This window comes from Marmota monax, unplaced genomic scaffold, assembly GCF_021218885.2.
Source record: "Marmota monax isolate L192 unplaced genomic scaffold, Marmota_monax_Labrador192_F-V1.1 WCK01_AAM20220418_F8-fsc00017, whole genome shotgun sequence".
NCBI classification, from domain to species: Eukaryota; Metazoa; Chordata; class Mammalia; order Rodentia; family Sciuridae; genus Marmota; species Marmota monax.
The window spans coordinates 5,955,834-5,974,890 of NW_026695241.1; the positions used below are offsets into that span (position 1 = coordinate 5,955,834).

Genomic DNA, 19,057 nt, shown 5'->3' on the forward strand with positions numbered 1-19,057 from the left:
GGGGTAGCTAGTAGCTGCCACACATGCAGCAGGCCTAACCCTGTCATCAGATTAATCCACTGGTTATGGGGCACTGACTGGGCCAGACATTGTGCTCAGCCCGGCTTCAGAAAGAAACCGCACACGGGTTCTTCCTTCAGCCTCTTCTTCCAGTGTAGAAGGGCAAACAGATCAGCAACACCCAGGCCGGGGTACTCGTGGTTCCCGGGCAGGGGGAGGCCACCCGTGCCTCAGTGGGTGTTCCTTAAGTAGTGGCGAATGGCTCCCAGGATGCTGAGCGTGTGAAGCTGGAGGAGCGGCTGGCTGGTACCTGTTTTCTACACTGAGGGCCCTGGACATCATCCTGAGGTGCAGCCGAGGGGAGGACTGGCCTGTCTCCCCATCCTCACTCCAGCTCCACACTGTAGCCTCGTCCTGGGCTCTTGTTTCTGTCCTGCCTGGGCCTCTGCACCACTGCTTAGGTCGTGCTCTTCCCTGATCCTGGTGTGCCCTTCCCTCCTGCTGGCCAGTCCAGGTGCTCCTACCCATAATGGCCCGGCTGAGGGCTATGCTCCACCCCAGCTGTAGCCCTGCCTCTGATAACCCCTCAACTCCAGGCTCAGTCTGGACGGCGTGGCTCTCATTTTTTTTTTTTTTTAATATTTATTGTTTAGTTTTCGGCGGACACAACATCTTTGTTCGTATGTGGTGCTGAGGATCGAACCCGGGCCACACGCATGCCAGGTGAGAGCGCTACTGCTTGAGCCACATCCCCAGCCCGTGGCTCTCATTTTGTGATGGAGAATTGATGCTTTGAAGGGTGAGAAATGCCATCCTGTTCCAGCGCTAGAGCAGGGGTCCCGGCCTGCTGTTGTTTTTCTCTGGGGCAGGGATTCTGCCCCAGTACCCTCTATCAGATGTGATGTCAGGGGGTCCTGGAGCAGGAGGGCAGGTGGAGGGACTGGATCATGGTGGGTAATGGGGAGAGAGAAATCCTGAGCTCAGATGGGCAGAATTGTCCTCTAAACCGAGGTGATGTCATTGGTCACAAGCTGGGATTCTAGTACTTGGAATCCCATGTTCCATTTTGTTTTACTTTATTTTATTTTTTGGAAATTTAAAATGTACAGAAAAAAAGTTCAGCATAGATTGATACTCTTACATCAGAGAAATAGCCATGATTAATACCCACACATAAACTCCCAGCTTTTAAGGAACAGTTACAATTTTAAAGTAATATAAAATGATTCTGCTCAATATAAATAATTAAAACTACAAAGATGAAAAGTTTAAAAATCTCCAACTCTATTATTCAGAAATTCCTGTTGTTTTTGTTAGATTATTTTAGATATCTTTATAGGGTCATGACAGACATAGAGATAAATATTTAGATGTACTCTCTAAGCGATGATCACACTCTCACCTGATGTGATGGTCATTGGCTACTGGTAGCTACTGACCACTTGAAATGTGGCAGATTTGTAGAGAGTCTGTCAGTGTAATACACATCCTGGCTTTGGACAGTGTCATAGGAGGAGATTTCCTTTCTCAAGAAAGGCTCATGTTTCCGGGGGATGCTGCCTATTGCTTTCCTAGCCGGCTGGTGTTTGGGCTGGTTCCATCTGGAGAGACCACACCGTGTCTCTGTTCCTTCTGTGGGCATTGCTTCATTGTCCTCTGGTTGGACGCTACTGCTGACCATCAGCTCTTCTCTCCTCCTTATGGGAAACTTGCTTTGTATTCTTGACTGTCTTAAGAATTCCTGTGCCCAGTAACTTACCCCAGCCCTATCCTGCTGCTCGTGGGCTCCTCCCGGAATCTAGGTCTTGTTTCTAAATATGATTTCAGCTTCTCAGTACACAGACAGGGCTCTCTATGGCGTGTGGACTGCAGTTTGGGTTGACTAACATGGATGTGTAGGAGGCTTTTCTGGCCCTGGGCCTTTGATGGGCTGAGCACTGGACTCGTAGTGGGTCCTCAGGGATTGTTTTGTGAATTAATTTTAAATTGCATTTAATAGTCAAATCTTTCTCCTTTCTAGGACCAGGGTGTTAAATAAAAGTGGTGCTAAAGTCCATTTTGGCTGCCACCCCATCAAAGTTTCCCTGTACCCCAGGGATAACTGCTATTGTGGATTTGAGACTTATTCTTCTAGACTTTTTAAAAACTGATTTTGTATTTTGTTACAATTATTTTTTGTCCACCACAGAAAAATAGACCATGCTCAGCTGGGTGTCCGAGCTGCTGTGGGTGCATTCAGAGCATTCCGGTGTGGGAGTTCCAAAGGGCTAAGCCTGGGGTGAGCTTTTTATTCTAATCAACCAGCCAGTGTAGACGCTACAAAGTGGTAACTAATCTTAGGAGTGAAAACTTCTGTGAATATGCCTAGACATCAGTGTCTATGTAGTTTTGACTTTGAGACAGAGAGACCTTGCATCTAGGTCTTTTTAATCCAAACTCATTTTAAGAACCTGACTTTTATCCAGGTGTGGTGGAAAAACCTGTAATCCCAGCTCTCAGGAGGCTGAGGGGAGGATCGGAAGCTCCAGGCCAGCCTGGGCGACTCAGAGACCCTGTCTCAAAATAAAAAAAAATAAAAAAATAAAAAAGAGCCGGGGGTGGAGTGCCTGGCCAGCATGTGTGAGGCCCTGGGTTTAATTCCTGGTATTGCAAAAAAAAAAAAAAAAAAAATGAAGAAGCTGTACAGATAGATAGAGCTGTCCCACCAGCTCAGGTCCGTGTTCACAGAAGAGCCAGACCTCACTGCCCACTCTTGGAAATGCGTCACATTGTTTTTTGTGTGTTGTAAGATCATACTGTATCTTCTTCTTTTCTTTTTTTTAATTTTAGATGTCGATGAACCTTTATTTTATTCATTTATTTATTTGTGGTGCTGAGAATTGAACCAATGCCTTACACATGCTAGGCTAGTGCTCTACCACTGAGCCACAACCCAGCGCCTATCAAAAGACAGCCTTGTTTTCTCCCTCCTGAACTTGACTCTCTCCATGTTAATGTGTAGCCATCCCTCTGGAGTCAGCAGATGTGAGACGGCTGATGACGGAGTGCTTGGCCAATGCGGCTGGACATTCCTTGCTAGTGAACAGGGCTCAGTACATTCCTTGCTAAGGAACAGTGCCCACTAGACCCATCTAAACTTCTGAGGCTTCAGGAGGACCTTGCTGGGCTACAGCCATGGGGAGCAGGGTCCTCAGGTCCTTCCCAGCCCACCCGTCCTTTGCTCCCACTAAGTGACTCCCTTTGTTTTGTAGATGACATGGCAGAACTCCTCCTGGGGGAGTCGAAGCTGGAGCAGTACCTGAAGGAACATCCGCTGAGGCAGGGGGCCAGTCCCCGAGGCCCTAAGCCCCAGCTGACCGAGGTCCGCAAGCATCTGACCGCCGCCCTAGACCGAGGGAACCTCAAGGTACTATGGGCCTCTGGGATGAAGCGGGGACAGCAAGGGATGCTGGCATCATCTCCTCTGGGAGGCGTTGGCTGGGAAGGGTGGCCAGGGACGAACGGGGCCATGTTGGAGTGCTTCTGCACACAGCACAGCTCGTCTTTTGGAAGCAGGCCAGCTTCCCGGGCCATCAAGCTGAACCCCTGGGGGGCTCTCTCTGAGAGTGCTCAGTGACCCACCATCCTGACAGAAGGCACCAGTCTCCCACGGTGCTTGAAGTAAAGCCTCAACAGAGTGACCTCAGCGTTACTCTGAGGCTTAGAGAACAGCCTGACGCTTTGCCCCACTGTAGAAGAGAGAGAAGTTGGTTATGAGCGTCATCAGTGCACAATTTCCTAACCAAATCATGTGGCTTGTGAATGCAATGGGCAACTCTGGCCCAGAGCCAGGGATTTCATACTGACTCCCACAGGCCTGGCACTGCCTCTGAGTGGGGGGCACCAGGAGCTTCCCTGCCTGAGCCTGGACCCTTGTCTCCTCGCATGGGACACTGCAGCTCCCCATTGGTCTGCCTTCCCGTCACACTCTGCTCCTCCCCTGCTTTCCCCCCTTGCTCCTCGGGAACCCCTCCCACCCCTCGCCTTCCACAGGGGCATCTCTCCTTGTTCGCCTTGCTCCTCCTCCCATCCCTTTAGCTGTGGACCCTGCCCATCACTGAAGTCTGGCCCTCACTGCTTTCTGAGGCCACTCTGTTGAAATGATTAACTGCATCTCAGCCCCATCCTCTGGGTCCCTTCATCTCCCTTAGGGCCCCCTTTCCCCCCCAGAATATATTTCCACTGAGGACAGAGAGTTATATGTGAACTCTTGAAGCTCTGACTTCTTTTTTCCTTTGATGATGAGTTCTCTTTCACTTTCCTTCTCTTTCGGTCTCAGAATCTTCTGGGGCTACTTCTTTGGTCTTCACTCTTGTCCATTTGTATGCACTCACCCACCTGTTGTCAGAAGCCAGATTTTTTTGGCTTTACCTTTTGCATCTGTATTGGAAACGTGAGTTTGCTTTCAACTTTCTCTGTGACCCTGGGGAGGTCACGCTCCTCTCTGGGGCAAGGTTCTATGGTTTTAATGGGCTCTTGCAAGCCTGAGCTTGGATCCTCTCAGTTCCCACATGCTCTGAGACTATGAGCCTTCATTCATGTTCTTCCTCCTGGCCGTCTGGCCACCTCCCTGCCTCTGTCCCAGGAGGCTTGGGAAGCCCTGGAAAGATGGTGTTACTGTCTGCTGGCTGTGCCTCGCTGTGCCCTCTGGCTGTGCCTCATGCCTTCTGGAAGTGCTGACAGAGGACACCCTTTCAGAAGGTCTCTGGTTCTCTGTCTGCACTGGACCACCTTAGCCCCTGGGAGGCCGGCTCAAGGGCACCGCTGTCACTGGGAAGCCCAGGCTCATGGGGACCTGCCATTGTACTTGGGCCTTACACTAGGCCTTCATCACCCCTCCTTTTGTCCTCAGGGCCAGGTCACCTAGGATGAAGTTAGGGAGTGTTTGTCTGCCTATCTGCTGTTCTTAACCAAAAGACACTGGGGTGAGTCTTGGTCAGCAGGAGAGAGTGGAGGGACAGTGGGCCTGTGGGGCCACAGCTCACAGGATAGTCATTGAGACCCAAGTGTCCTGCCAGGTATGAGCCTGTGACTGTGTGTTAAGGGAGACATCCTGCTCAATTCTTTCCTATCCTTAACCTTCATCTTGAAACATTAGCCATTTATCTCCCTGGTCTTTATTCTCTGTCCTCTTTAAACCAATGTGGTAGTAAGAACGTTGAATTTCAAGTTGAAATTCCACAGTTTGAGTCCCTGTCCTGGGCTTATAAACTGTGCGATCTTGGGAAGTTATTTAACTTCTCTGAACTCCATGTTTCTCAGCTGTAGGCTGACATGGGTCAGGATTGTTTTAAGGTTGAAATATGGAAGTGCTTTCAAAGCTCTACCCCACTGGACACCTGCCCTTTACTGTTGTTTTATTGCTTCTACCAAAGGGTTTCCCTCTTGTTGCTGTTTTTAGCTTCCTTCACCTTATAAAGCATGTTCTAGAGTCGAGCAGCTTCTGCACAGGTGTGTTGCCACACTCACACTGGCTAATGTGGAACTTCTAAAGTCCAGTGTGTCTCAAGTGACCGAGGCTGGGAGGAGCAGTCAGCCTGCAGTGAGCGCTGATGGAGCCTTGGATGAGGAGGTTGCCTCTGGTTTAGGGCAAGAAGATTGTGCTTGTTACACACAAGGCAAGCACCTGGCCCCGCGCTGGGGCTCTGCCTCCACTCTGGAGCTGGGTGGCCTGGACCGAGTTACTTTCTTGCTGTCACTGGTGCGGGCAAGCTCTCCTGGCAAGGCCCTCCTGGGGTGTCCATCCTGTGCCTCCGGACTATGAGTTTCTCCAAGCAGATTTTCTATCGGGCCCTTCAGTTTCCTTTTTTTAGACTTACTTTTCTTGTAGCAAAATATACTTAATGTAAAATGGACCGTTTGAACCACCGTTAGTGCACAGCTCAGGGGTGTTATGTGCATCATCACGACCACTCACCCCCAGGACTCTGTCACCTTTCTGGATGAACCTCTGACCTCATTTGGCACCAGCTCCTATTCTCCCTTCAATTGGCTAAAGCCAGGGCTCAGGTGTGGAGAGCTGGGGAAGGAGGGGGACTCCAGAGTCTCCTAGGAAACTCTCTGAAGTACCCAGCCCTGGAGCTGCTTTGCCCTGCGGTGGGTGCTTTTTTCAAAGCTCTTTCACCTTCTCAAGTCTGTCTCCAGGTGGCGCTCTGACTTCCTGCACGGGACCCTCTCCCTGGGCCCCTCCGACACCCTCTCAGCGGCCTTGGCCCTCTGCTGTCCTCCCAAGCCCCGTGCTGCTGTTACTGGCGTCCTAGGCCTGAGGCCTAACTCCAGTTCTGGCCACTCGGCCCAAAAACCCAGTGGAAAAGGTCATGGCGAGAGCGGAAGAGGAAACGAATCACGTGGCCACATTGGGAAGGCAGATGACACTTGGTGTCCTGGCCCTGTCTTTGGGGCACTGACAGGAGCTTTGGATTTAAAGGAGGAGGAATCAGGGCGGAGGGTAGGAGGGTGCCTAACTGAGCAGCGTTGATCAGACTGTGGTCTGCTGGGCCGTGCTCTCAGGCCCGGGTCTGCCAGGAGGCTCTGCCAGGTGGCTCTGCGGCAGTCCTTCTGACTGGCGGGGGCAACTTCCACCTGCTTTCAGTGTGTTCGCCTGTCAGACCTGTGATTCTGGGAGGGGTGATGTCTGGGGACTTGGAGGCACCATTCAGGGGGGACAGAACCGGAGGCTGCCGCTCTTGCCTCAGTCTCCCAGGAGGATGAGATAGGCTAAGCCTGTGTGTTACTGGGTTGAGAGGAAGGCTCCTTGGTGATCACAGGCCTCCACGTAGGAGTGAGGCCCCTCACCCGGAGTTGAAGGTAGTCAAGGAGGCAGACAGAAGAGGAAGCAGGGGTGCTGGGACTGACCCTGCTTTTACTCCCCCACAGGGCCTTGCAGGCCTCAGTAAAGAGTCGCTGCTCTCAGCACAGTGGCCTTACTAAGGCCCGTTACACTGTCTGGTGTCCCTACTCCCTTCAAAGAAGTGTCGACCCCTTTGGCAGACAGGGCTGCTTCTCCATGCTCTGCCTGCTCTCCTGTGTTTTGTCACCCACCTGTCAGAGCCGCAGGTGACAGAGGAGTGCAGGTGTGCCTCTCTGAGCAGAGCCACCAAGCGTGACAACTTAGCTGTGAGGAGAAGGCCCAGGAGAGGTGATGGCTGTGTTTCCTAGTCTAGATGGCTGGGTCACCTCTTGTCTCCAGCCATTGAGGCTGGGGAGGGCAAGGCAGAGGAGGTGGCACTTGGGGTCGAGAGGGGACAGGAAGGAAGGTGACCCCTCAGACCTGCCACAGCCCTCAGCCGCAGGAAGGAGGACTCTGGTCAGCAACAGCTTCACAGGCTTGATCATTCAGTGGGAAACATTGCCCCTGATGGGAAAGTAAGTCCTGACCTCATAGCCACTTGGCAAGCCCCGTGTGGGTGATTTGGGCTTTGGTCTGTGCGTGTCCAGTGCCAGGGACAGGACCCCAGGACACCAGGCAGTGGCCTCTCTTATTTGGAGAAGGTGGTCACATCGTTGTAGTGCTTACTAGGGAAGTGTTCCTTCCATCTGGGGCCCAGCGCAGCCCAGGGCCCAAGGGGAGCCGCAGGGGTCTGGGTTATTTGTTTTCACAACGACCTTGAGGTATGATTCCCATGCTGTTGAGTTCACCCACTTAAAGTGTACAGTGCAGTGGTTTTTAGCATCTTCCTGAAGTTATGCAGACTGTCACCATGATACCCTGGAACATTTCAGCATGCCCCAAAGGAACCATGCATGCAGCCATCGGTCGACATTCCTACTTCCCAGACCCCAGCCCTTGGCACACCGACTTACTTCTGACTACAGATTTGCCTCTTCTAGATGTTTCCTATAATGGAGGCATACAATATGTGGCCTTTTGTGCTGATCTTTGACTTGGAATAATGCTGGGGGGTTTCCTCTGTATTGTGGTACTTAATTTTTGATTATGACCAATATTCTATTTTATGGCTAGACCACATTTTTATGGATACTTGGGTTGTTTGTGCTTTGGGCTGTTGTGGGTAATACGCTGTGAACATTGATGGGCCGGTTTTCATGTGGGGGCGGGGGGCTTTATGGCAGTAGTCGGCTGGGCCCTGAGGGAGCATCCCACAAAATACTGTAGGAAAATGCCTTTCTCTCCTTTTCCTTCTAGTCAGAATTCCTACAAGAGTCCAATCTGATCATGGCCAAGCTGAATTATGTGGAAGGAGATTATAAAGAAGCTCTGAACATTTACGCCCGGGCGGGCCTTGATGACCTGCCCCTGACAGCTGTCCCTCCGTACAGGCTGCGGATGATTGCAGAATCCTACGCCACCAAAGGTGAGACCTGGGTCTTTTTCCCTCCGTGTCATGTTCGCTGGGGGTAGCAGAGCCTCCTAGGAGTCCCCTGTGAGAATCCCAGCTAGGCCCCTGTGATGCCCCACTGAGCACTTGGGATGGTTTTAAGCTCAGCAACACTCTGTTTCCTCAGAGCTTGAGTTCTTTGATTATTGCTCAGGGGAACGAAGGAGAAGCATTTCAGTAGAGTTTCTTGGTTATTAATGTGCAACTTCACTAGGGACTTTTCTTGGTAATTGAGTAACTGGACAGTGTATGTCATGTGGTCAACTTCCCACATGCTCTACCATGTTTTTTATTCATTAATGTCACCCCTGGGCTAGTTAAGGTCAATCCACAGCAGTTCCTTTGATGATTAACAGGGTCCCTACTGAAGGGTCAGAGGGAGCTTGTAGTCTAGCATGGTAGGATGCAACCTCACAGAAAGAAAAGGCAGGACACAGGTATTATTGTTGCTAAGCTGCCGATTCTGTCTCTGTAATGGTGCAGTCACATTCACTTCATAGAATTAGTGTCAGGATGAAGTAAAATACTGTGCGTAAAGCTCTTTATGGTGCCCGGCACATGCTCAGTGCTCAGTGAATATCTTTAGATATAGCCAGGGGTGGGTGATACCTTGTAGATGGCCTTCAGCAGGGACACTTGGATCTGGACTTCCCAATACTAAGCAGTCACTCTCTGAAGGACCCCCTCTGCCTCCTGCTCCTATACTCCTGACTGTGCATTGTGACTGACTGTGGCTTACACAGGGGCCTGGGCCCTGGGCCCAACCCTCTAGAACAGCAGAGAGCTGGCCACTTGAGTATTGCCAGCACATTCTGCCCAAGATGTTGGGGCTCCAGGGGTCCAGCCTGTGGGACTCAGGTGTCCTGTGCAGTGTTGGCTTTGTGACAGGATTGATATATTCACCCAGTTCCCTGGGGAGCTGAGAGGTCTGCCAGGTTCATTTAATTAATTCTAAATGTCCCTGTGGACCAGGAAAAGATGCCGTTGCTCTTGATGTGGCTCTTGGGCAGCTTAGTGGGCATGAGCCTCGAGGTGGTCTCGGGAGCCTGGGAGCCTGCGCTTCTGTTGGCATGTGCCGCGTTGTGTGCTGTGCTGGGCTCTGCGCCCAGCGGCCCTCTTCTCTCTCTTGTGCTCACTCAGCTTCCCACATTCCCTGGGCTGCTGGGAGCTGTTGTGTGTGTGTTGCACACATACATGTGCTGTTTGGGGCCAGGAACGATATTCTGGAATGAGGGCAAAGCTTCACCTGTCACTTTCCAGTCACCCAATTGACCTGGGCCCCAGTGGCTTGTGGTCAGCAGCTGGGTCATTGGTGGAGGATGGAGGTGGCTTGGGGGCCTGAGCTTAGGTCTTCACATTGGCCCAGACATAGCAGGGTGGAGGCAGGCTGTCTGCTGGTGACAGTGCCAGCTCAGTCTTTTGGCTGCCATGCAAGGTGGGAAAGGAGACTTGGTCCCCAAGTCTGCCCTGGTGACATTGGTTAACAGTGGCCCTTCAGCTATGAGTATGACAGATGGCTCTTGGAACACTGGCTGGCTCAAGAGGGGTCCAGGTCTGGCTAGTTTCTGAGCTCTGGAGATGTGAGTAGAGTCACATGTATGCAGGAAGAGGGATGGTCACTCGTGTAGAGAAAGTGGCCAGCAGCCTTGGAGACTCCGGGCCCCTGAGAGCCTGGTTGGCAGCTAGAGCAGTGTAGAGTGGAGGGAGACCAGATGAACTGCCAGCCTGGGTCCAGCTCCCACCTCGGGCACACCTTGGTCCGGTGTCCTTGTGCAAATTCTTTTGTTCCTCAGTCTCTCCAGGGGTCTCAGCAGGTCATCAGGACCGTGTGAGAGAGTACGCATGCAGTGCTGAAAGGCACCTGGCACACAGCGGGCACGATGAGACGGTAGCTTAATAGATGAGTGTGTTGTGGAGTGGGTGGGAGGGAGGCATAGGAGTGACTCATAACAACCCGGGACTTGCCAGCCCAGTTGATGGAGATGCCCAAAGACAGGTGAACTCTCTGAGGGCTTAAGAGACCTTCAGTCTCAGCTGTTTCTTCTCCAAGGTTCCAGAGAATTTTCAAGGAGAGACAGTTGGCAGGAGAGCCCATGACTGCTGATGTACAAAGCACCTTAAAGCAGAAGGAGTGCCATGGCCGGTGGCTGCCCAGGCGGGCTGTTCATTATTAGCTCAGGTTCCCCACACTTGTAAATTAGCATTTCAACATCGAGCCCCTTCATTCTGCTTAAATATTTGTTTTTCTAGTTTCTTTGGAAAGAAGGGAGAGCTATCCCGTCCACCCCCAAGGCCAGACCACATTGGGGCTGTGGGGCAGCTGCCCCTTGAGTGGGATGTCCCCAGCTCCGCCCCTCTCCATGCTGCCTGTGCACTGCTCCAAGCAGCAGGACTGACCTGCATGCTTTCTAGGTCCACCTGGACCTTTTCATGATGATCCAAAGGCTGACATGAAACATGACCATGACCAAGGTTTTAGCCAGAGCCTGGTCTCGACCATGACCCGCGCAGATGGGACAAACTGGGTTTAAACAGGCTGGCTGCAACATTAAGCTAAGAAGGTGGTTGTGAAAAATCACATGGCACAGAAAGCAGTATCCAGAAAGCAGGGCAGGACAGCTCTTTGACTTTCAGGGTCAAGCTTGTAGGCTGGAGCATGAGCCTGCGTTTGATTTATTTTATAACAGGGATAGGGATTCAAGGGCGAGGTCTTGCTTCATGGTGTCCTGTGGTCAGCAGATTGATTGGTATCTTTGCAGGTCACTCCCATCTCAGGTGCTGTGTGGGATCTTAGGCAGAGCTTGAAGGGAAGGTTTACCTGCATCAAGTGATCAATCCCCGAGGGGGTGCTACAGGGAGTTGGCAATGCCAGACCTATCCCCTCACTTGGCTACTATGCGCAACAGTCCACACACAGCTCATGGATGGCTCGTGACAGCCTGGAAATGCCATGGCTCCCACACACCTGCTCTTCTGAGTGGAAGAGAGTTGGCCATTGCTTGCTGGGAGTCAGAAGCCAGTATCCTTCAGTTACTGAGGCCTTCTGTGGGCCAGCACCAGGTGGGACTTTACTGTTTTTTACTTCTCCAAACTCCAAGCTTACAGATGAAAGAAGGAGACCTGGTGAAGTTACCAGTGACCTCAGTGACCGAGTGCACTGAGATTCCTGTGCCCTGCACTGCGTCCTCTTTGGGTTTCCCATTCAGGCCTCACAGCTGCCCTACAGTGTGAACACCATTATGCTTTCTGTTTTGCAGACAAGGAAACTGAGGCAAGTTAGAGGGAAGTTAGAGAACCTTGGCAGAGGTCTAGAGCAAGAAGAGGTCAAACCAGAACTTGTCCTGGGAAACTAGTTGAGAGCCTGTGCCACTCTGTGAGTGGCAGGGAGGACTCGAGCTGAATGGAGCGTGCTCAGCAGTGAGCCCAGATCTCAGTCACTCTGTCCTGTTGGCATGTGGGCTGGTCTCCCTCAGCCATGCACAGCTTCCTCAGGCAAAATGCATCCAGGTCTCCGGAGAATGCCCTGGATTTGTACCTGCTCCCCGTTCTCAGCCCACCCCCTGATGCCTTCACCTCCATTCCACACTCTTGCCTGATTTTCTTCCTGTAAGTTCTGTTTTTTTTTTGAGTTCTGTGTCCTGTCCTCTCTGAAGCCACCTGGGACTCACCCATTCACAGATGCCCATATCTGGTGCCAACTTGACATAGTGGATTAGGATCGTTTGAGAAACGTAGAGAATTGGTTGTAGCATCACCAGATGCGCCTGCCTGTCTCTGAGCTCCTGTAAAGGAAGACTTTCCTCTCACTCGTTTGCTGTCCTTGGGACCCAACACAGTGTCTGTCACATAGTTGGTGCTTAGTTACTGATGGCATTTTACAGGTTCCTCTGCTTGGATTTCTGCCCAGATGCCTGTCTTGTGGGTGGGGCGATCTGGGAGCCATGGCTCCTGGTTGGTCACGGTTGGACGCGCTTCCTGTACCTGTGTGTGAGATGCTGAGCACCTATGGGCCACTCAGTCGTCCCCTCACAGCCGTGGGGCGCACATGCACAGATCCATGTGCCCACTCTCCCGGAGCTGAGGCCACCTGCTCCCCTTCTCTCCCTCGCACCATCTCTTAGACCTGAGTAGAGAAATGAGGACAGGCGGAAGAGTGAGAAGCTCCTCGGGGTCTGGCAGGTTGGGTTAGCCTGGCAAGTGGAGGGCTGACTCTGGGATAAGGCTCAGGGAATCTCTGGGATACCAAGTGACCACAGATGTTGTTCCCCCAAGACAGGAGGCTGGGAGCAGTAGAAAGAAAGAGGGCCACTGTTTGTGCTGGGACGTGAGGTAACTGTGCAGTCAGGAGACTGAGAGCTGGAAATGGCGTGGCCTCTGGAGCTGGCCTTTCTAAGTAGCTCTGCTGTGATAAAGCGACCAAACACGCCTCAGCCCACCTGGCCAGGGCTGGTGGGGCTGCTCTGCTCCCTGGGAGATGAGACTCTGGTGTCAGGTAACCTGCTGTTCCGCTCTGATTTTATTCTGTGATTTCTGGGTACCTTAATCTAGGTTCTCACTCTAAGTCTCATGTTTTAAATTTACAAGACGGGGCTCTAACAATACCTTACAAGAGTATTAAGAAGACCAAGATGAAACAGGAAGGTGAGTTGAAATACGTAAATGGAGGCCAATGAAAGGGGCTTTGTAGAGTGTGACCCCACTACAGCCGAGGTTGGGAGCAGCAGGAGGCTACAGCCTTACCCCCCCACAGTCCCCGCATCCCCACACCCCGCATCCCCCTGTCTGAAGGCCCCGCCTGTCATGCTCTTTTGCTTGGGTAGCCAGTGGTGCTTCCAGTTGTCCCTGGGACTGGTCTCTTGTCCTTTCTCCCATGTGATATTTAATTGTTCTGAATGTAGACCAAACACATGTGTGTTATAAAATCCAGACGCTCAGACAAGACAGAGAACATAAAAAGACCTATTCCCCATCTCCCCCGAGGTGGGCTCTTAGAACCTTCCTGCCTCTCCTCCCAGAGGTCCCTACACTTCTCAGAAGTGTGAATTTTTTTTTTTTTTAATCAGAAGGGGATTGATTTTACAATGTACTCTGCTTTGTGACCTGCTTTTCCACTTCACCAGGGATCATAAACACTTTCCATGGATACATCTCTGCAGTTTGGGGAACTGTGGAGCTTCTCATTGTGTGCACGAGGTAAAACTTACTTAGCTAAGCAGCCTCTGTGCTGCACAGAGCTTTTCACGGCCACACATGAAGCTGGGAGGAGGTGTAGCCTGGTCTCTGTGCGTTTCCATGTGATTTCCACAGGAGAGCTGCCAGAAGTGGAGTCTGCCCTGTGGGATGGCCTGACCTGTGTGCTTCCTTCCTGCAGTGAGGGTCCAGCTCCTCTCGCTCTGGCCAACACGCAACAGAATCCTTTTCATTTAAAAATGAACATTTATTTTTTAGTTGTGTGCTCAGTATAGGGTATTTGGAAAATAAACAAATATAAAAATTTATATTAAAAATGAAATAGTCACAAAAAATACTCACATATATTTCTATTAAATATACTTATATATTGATAGTTATTTAAAATCATTTCTATATTGTCAGTTACCATACTGCCACTTTGAGTAGTTAACCACTGTTGAGTGTATATTTAAAAATATGTAGTATATATATATAATTTTATATTTAATTGGGATTATGCCCCATGTACTCTTTTATATTTTTTTTACTACATGAGTGTACAATTATTTTTCCATATCATTAAATACTTTCAAAAATGTAGATTTTGACTTCTGCACAGTGGCGTGCCTTATGGTTGATTTTAAGCCAGTTGCCTGGGGAGAGTCCAAGCTGTTGTCTCATGAGTGTTTCCTTTTTGTGACCAGCGTACTTCACTTAGTATAATGTCCTCATGGTCTGCCTGTGTTGAGCTGGTGTCAGAATCCTTCCTTCTAGAAGGTGAATGATGTTCCATTCTGTGAGTATACACCACGTGTTGACTTAGTTTGTGGCCTAGTATGTGGTCCATCCTGGAAAAGCTCCCGTGGGCACCTCAGAAGAAGGTGCATGCTGCTGTTGGCAGGCAGGGTGCCTGAGCATGTCCACTGGGTCTGGCCGGCTGACGTGGCAGGTTCTGTTTTCTTACCTTCTGTCTGTCCATTCCTGACTAAGTGTGGAACAATTGTTACAGAATTCTCGACTTCTCCCTTAAATTCTGTCTGGATTTGGTTCACATATTTTGATGGTCTGTTATCAGGTATGTAAATGTTTTCACCTGTCACATCTTGCTAAACCTTTTATTAATATAGAAAATCCTTAGTCTGTTGCACTCTTTTTTGATTTAAAGTGTATTTTCTCAGATATTAGTGTAGCTACCCCTTTCTCTTTTGGTCACTATTTATGTGAAATATCTTTTTTCGTCCTTTCACTTTGATTTACTGAATGGTCTCTCACAGACAGCAGGTAGTTGGACCGTGTTTTTCACACTCCTCTGCCAGTCCCTGTCCTTTCACTGGAGAGGGCATCCACCTTTGTTGAGATCAGCGACCGTCTGGTGTCACTTTGTTCCACCTGCAGGACTTCCTTGAGCGTTTCTAGCAGTGTGCTCCCCTAGCCCTTGTTTACCTAGGAGTCTCTCAGGTGCTCCTCTCTCGGGAAGGACAGCTTTGCCAGACACAGGTTCTTGGCCAACAGAGTGTTTCTTCCAGTACTCTGAATATATCGGCCCACTCGCTGCATTTTGGGCCATGGATGTTTCTGATGAGCAATCTCCTGATCACCCACCGAGGATTCCTTCTATGTGAGTCGCTTCTCTCTTGCTTTTTGAGCATCCTCTGTCTTTGCTAAGTAGGTTATAATGTAGGTCTCTTCAGTGCATCTTAACTTGGAGTTTGTTGAGCTTCTTGGATGTTTGTGTTCATCTCTTTCATCACATTGGGGAATTTTTCAGTCACTGGAGGGAATGCTTAGCTGCCTGGCTTCTGTAGGCCACACGTTGGTGGCTCTGGGAACACTCGCATGGCTGCTGCTACGCTAAGAGCTGACCATGACTCTAAGTTACCATCAAGCCTTCCTCTGGACATTGCCAGCTTTTAACAGACTCCAGGTTCCAAAAATGTTACATGGGACAGACTGTGCCTGTGTCATTGTTGCCTAAGCAGGAAGATACTCCTGGGACTTCCCACCATCTTCTCGGAATCCTGTTTATAGCTTTTATTTGATTATTTATTTTTTGGCACTGGGGATAGAACCCAGGAATTCCCTGCTACTGAGCTACATCCCCAGCCCTTTTTATTTTTATTTTGAGACAGGGTCTCACTAAATTGCAGAGGCTAGTCCCAAACTTATGATCCTCCTGCCTTAACCTCCCTAGTAGCTTAGAGGTGTGTGCCACAGCACCTGGCAATGTTTCCAGCTTTTTAAAATAACACTTATTGGTATATAATTTACTTAGTTACCATGTTATATAACCACCACCATCAATTTCTGAAAAATTCTATCACCCAGGCCTAAAAAGAAACCTGTATTCATCAGCAGTCACTTCCTATTTTCCAAACCCATCCCCAACCTGCAGCCCTAGTCAACCGCTAATTATTTATCTGTATATTTGTTTATCCTAGGCATTTTATGCAAACAAATCATATTCTATTAGAATTTTTACATCTGTCCTCTTTCCCTTTGTCTACTCTTGTAAGGTTCCTGCACGTGAGAGCAGGTGTCAGTCCTGGTGACGCTGAGCGCTGTGCTGTCTGTGAAGATCCATTTGCACATTGTTAATCTTGCGTTCAGTTGGTGAACCCTGGGTCGGTTCCACTTTTTGGCGATTCTGAATAATGCTGCTATAAACACTGCATAGAGATTTTGGGTAGACATTCTCATTTTCCTTGGCCACCAGGTCACCGGGCAGCTCCGAGGAGCTGGTCATGGCTGTTTTCCAAGGCAGCCTCACCAGCACAGAGGTTCCCTGCATCCTCATCAGCGTTGCCAGTGTTTGTCCCTTGATGATAGCTGTCCTACAGCGGGTGAAGCCAGCCTCACTTATTCGCAGTTGCCTAATGACGAGTGATATTGGGCAGTTTTTCATGTGCTTATTGCTTTTTGTATATCTTGTTTGGAGAGATATCTATTCAAACCCTTTGCCTGTTTTAAAATTGGAATATTTGTCTTTTTACTCTTTGAGTTGTAATAGTTCTTTGTGTGTTCCAGTTTTGCACAGATACATGGTTGTAAATATTTTATCTGAGTCTGGTTGTCTTTTCACTTTCTTTCTTTTTTTTTTTTTAGTTGTCGTTGGATATAACTTTATTTTATTTATTTATTTTACGTGGTGCTGAGGATCGAACCCAGGGCCTCCCATGTGCTATGCAAGTGCTCTACCGCTGAGCCACAACTCCCGCCCCTCTTTTCACTTTCTTAATGTTAACCTTTGAAATGCAAAAATTTCTTAGTTTTGATTAAGTCCAGGTTATCTATTTTTTCTTCTGTTGTTTTCATGCTTTTGATTTTGTATCTAATAAACATTGCTTAATCAATGCTATGAAGATTTTCTCCTATTGTTTATTCTAAGAGTTTGTTGTTGTTGTTTTTTGTACTAGGGGTTGAGCTCAGGGGTGATTACCACTGAACCACATCCCCAGTCTCTTTTATTTTTTATTTTAAACAAGTTCTTGTTAAATTGCTGAGCCTGGCCTTTAACTTGCAATCCTCTTGCTTCAGTCTCCTGAGTCACTGGGATTATAGGTGTGTGCCACTGTGCCCAGCATAGTTTTATATTTTAAACTCTTAAATTTAGGTCTCTGATCCATTTTGGCCTCTCATCAAAATGTTTCAGGCACACACTTGTAATCCCAGTTCCTGGGGAGGCTGAGGCAGAAGGATTACAAGTTTGAAGCCAGGCTGAGCAACTGAGTGAGTTTTGATGCTGTCTCAAAATATATTTGGTCTCTCATCCAAATATATGTTTGTGAGGACAGGGGAAAAATTCTTTTCTTTGGGGGTGGGTACTGGGAATTGAACTCAGGGGCACTCCACCACTGAGCCAGCCCTATTTTGTATTTTATTTAGAGACAGGGTCTCACTGAGTTGTTTAGCACCTTGCTTTTGCTGAGGCTGGCTTTGAACTCGCAATCCTCCTGCTTCAGCCTCCTGAGCCACTGGATTATAGGCGTGTACCACCACACCTGGCTGGGCAAAATTCTTTTGTATGTGAATTTCTAGTTGTGCCAGCACCGTTTGTTGAAAAGACTATTCTTTCCCTAATGAATTGTCCTGTTATTCTTGTTTAATCAATTAAACATCAATGTAATTGTTTATTTCTGGACTCTCAGTTTATTTCTGGACTCTCAGTTCTGTTCTCTTGGTCTATATGCCTATCCTTATGCCAGTACCGCAGTGTATTACTGTAATGTTGTGGTTTGGATCTTTAATGTCTGCCCCCAAACTCATGTGCTATGCAATGCAGGAATGTTCAGAGGGCTGAAACGAGGAAGCTGTCACCTTATTGGTGGCCTAATCCACCTGATAGATTAATAATTTGAATGGATAGCTGGGGTGGTAGCTGTAGGCAGAGAGGGTGTAGCTGGAGGAAGTAGGTCACTGGGGATTGTCCTGGTCTGTACCTATCCCTGGCCCCTTCCTCTTTCTCTGCCTCCTGGCTGCCATGAGCTAAGCAGCTTTCCTCTGCCACAGCCTTCTCCATGATATTCTGCCTCATCTCGGTCCTAGGGCTGTGAAGTCATCCTGTTATCTACTGAACCTCTGAAACATGAGCTCAAAATAACCCTTTTCTCTTTTAAGCTGTTCTTGTCAGCTATTTTGGTCATAGTGACAAAAAGCTCACTAACATGTAGCTCTATAGTAAGTTTTGAATTTGGAAAGTGTAAGCCCCTCCAACTTTGTTTTTTTTCAAGATTATTTTGGCTCTTGTGGACCTGTTACATTTCCACATGAATTTTAGGATATATTGTAAATTAGTGCAGGAAAAATTTTGATGGAGATTGTATTGAATCTGTAGGTCAATTTGGGGAATACTATCATCTTAACAGTGTTAGGTCTTACAATCTGTGAATATGGGCTGTCTTCTTTCATTAATTTAAAAAATGTTTTGTAGATTTTTGGTGACAAGCCTTACATTCCTTTTGTTAACTTTTATTCTAAGTATTTTACTCTTTTTGATGTTATTATGTATAGAATTTTTTCTGATTTCATCTTGAGATTGCTCATTGCTATAGAAATATAACCAATATTTATGTATTGATCTAAACTTATTAATTAGCTCTAATAGTTTTTTTTATTAGAGCATTATAATTATACATAGTATTTGGGTTCATTTTGACAAAATCATACATTCAAGGACTTTGATTTGGATCCCCACTGTCCCCCTCCTTCCCCCATCCCTATTCTCCCTACTTTACTAAACAACCTTTCTTTCAAACATTTGTAAAGGTGAAGTTCCCTCTTGTACCTTTATATATGAATATAACATGATTTTGTTAAATTCATTCCATATTTCGTCCCCCTTCCCATCCCTCCTCCCTCCTTCTTCATCTCCTCTTATTCTCGTGATCTTCCCTGAATTTTTATGGTATCTGATCCCCTCCCCAACTGCCTCCTTTCCCTTATTTTCTCCATCTTCCACATATGAGAGAAAATGTTCAATCCTTGATTTTCTTCATCTGGCTTATTTCACT

At 48.5% G+C, this 19,057-nt stretch overlaps 1 protein-coding gene and 1 long non-coding RNA gene across 8 annotated transcripts in view; both read left to right on the top strand.

Moving 5' to 3' along the window:
- The window catches only part of Ttc7b (tetratricopeptide repeat domain 7B), a 242,201-nt gene that overhangs the window by 18,451 nt on the left and 204,693 nt on the right, over nt 1-19,057 (top strand). For 6 of the 7 annotated variants that reach the window (XM_046440663.2, XM_046440664.2, XM_046440662.2 and 3 more), the window contains exons 2-3: nt 3,252-3,406; nt 8,186-8,354. In XM_046440663.2, the coding sequence (XP_046296619.1) occupies nt 3,252-3,406; nt 8,186-8,354 (324 nt within the window). Of the gene's footprint in view, nt 1-3,251; nt 3,407-8,185; nt 8,355-19,057 lie in introns of those variants that run through there. The other variant, XM_046440667.2, reaches the window with a different exon arrangement.
- Nucleotides 10,321-16,606, top strand: LOC124090215 (uncharacterized). The gene is made up of 2 exons (XR_006851025.2): nt 10,321-15,168; nt 16,064-16,606. It is a non-coding gene; the product is annotated as an uncharacterized LOC124090215 (long non-coding RNA).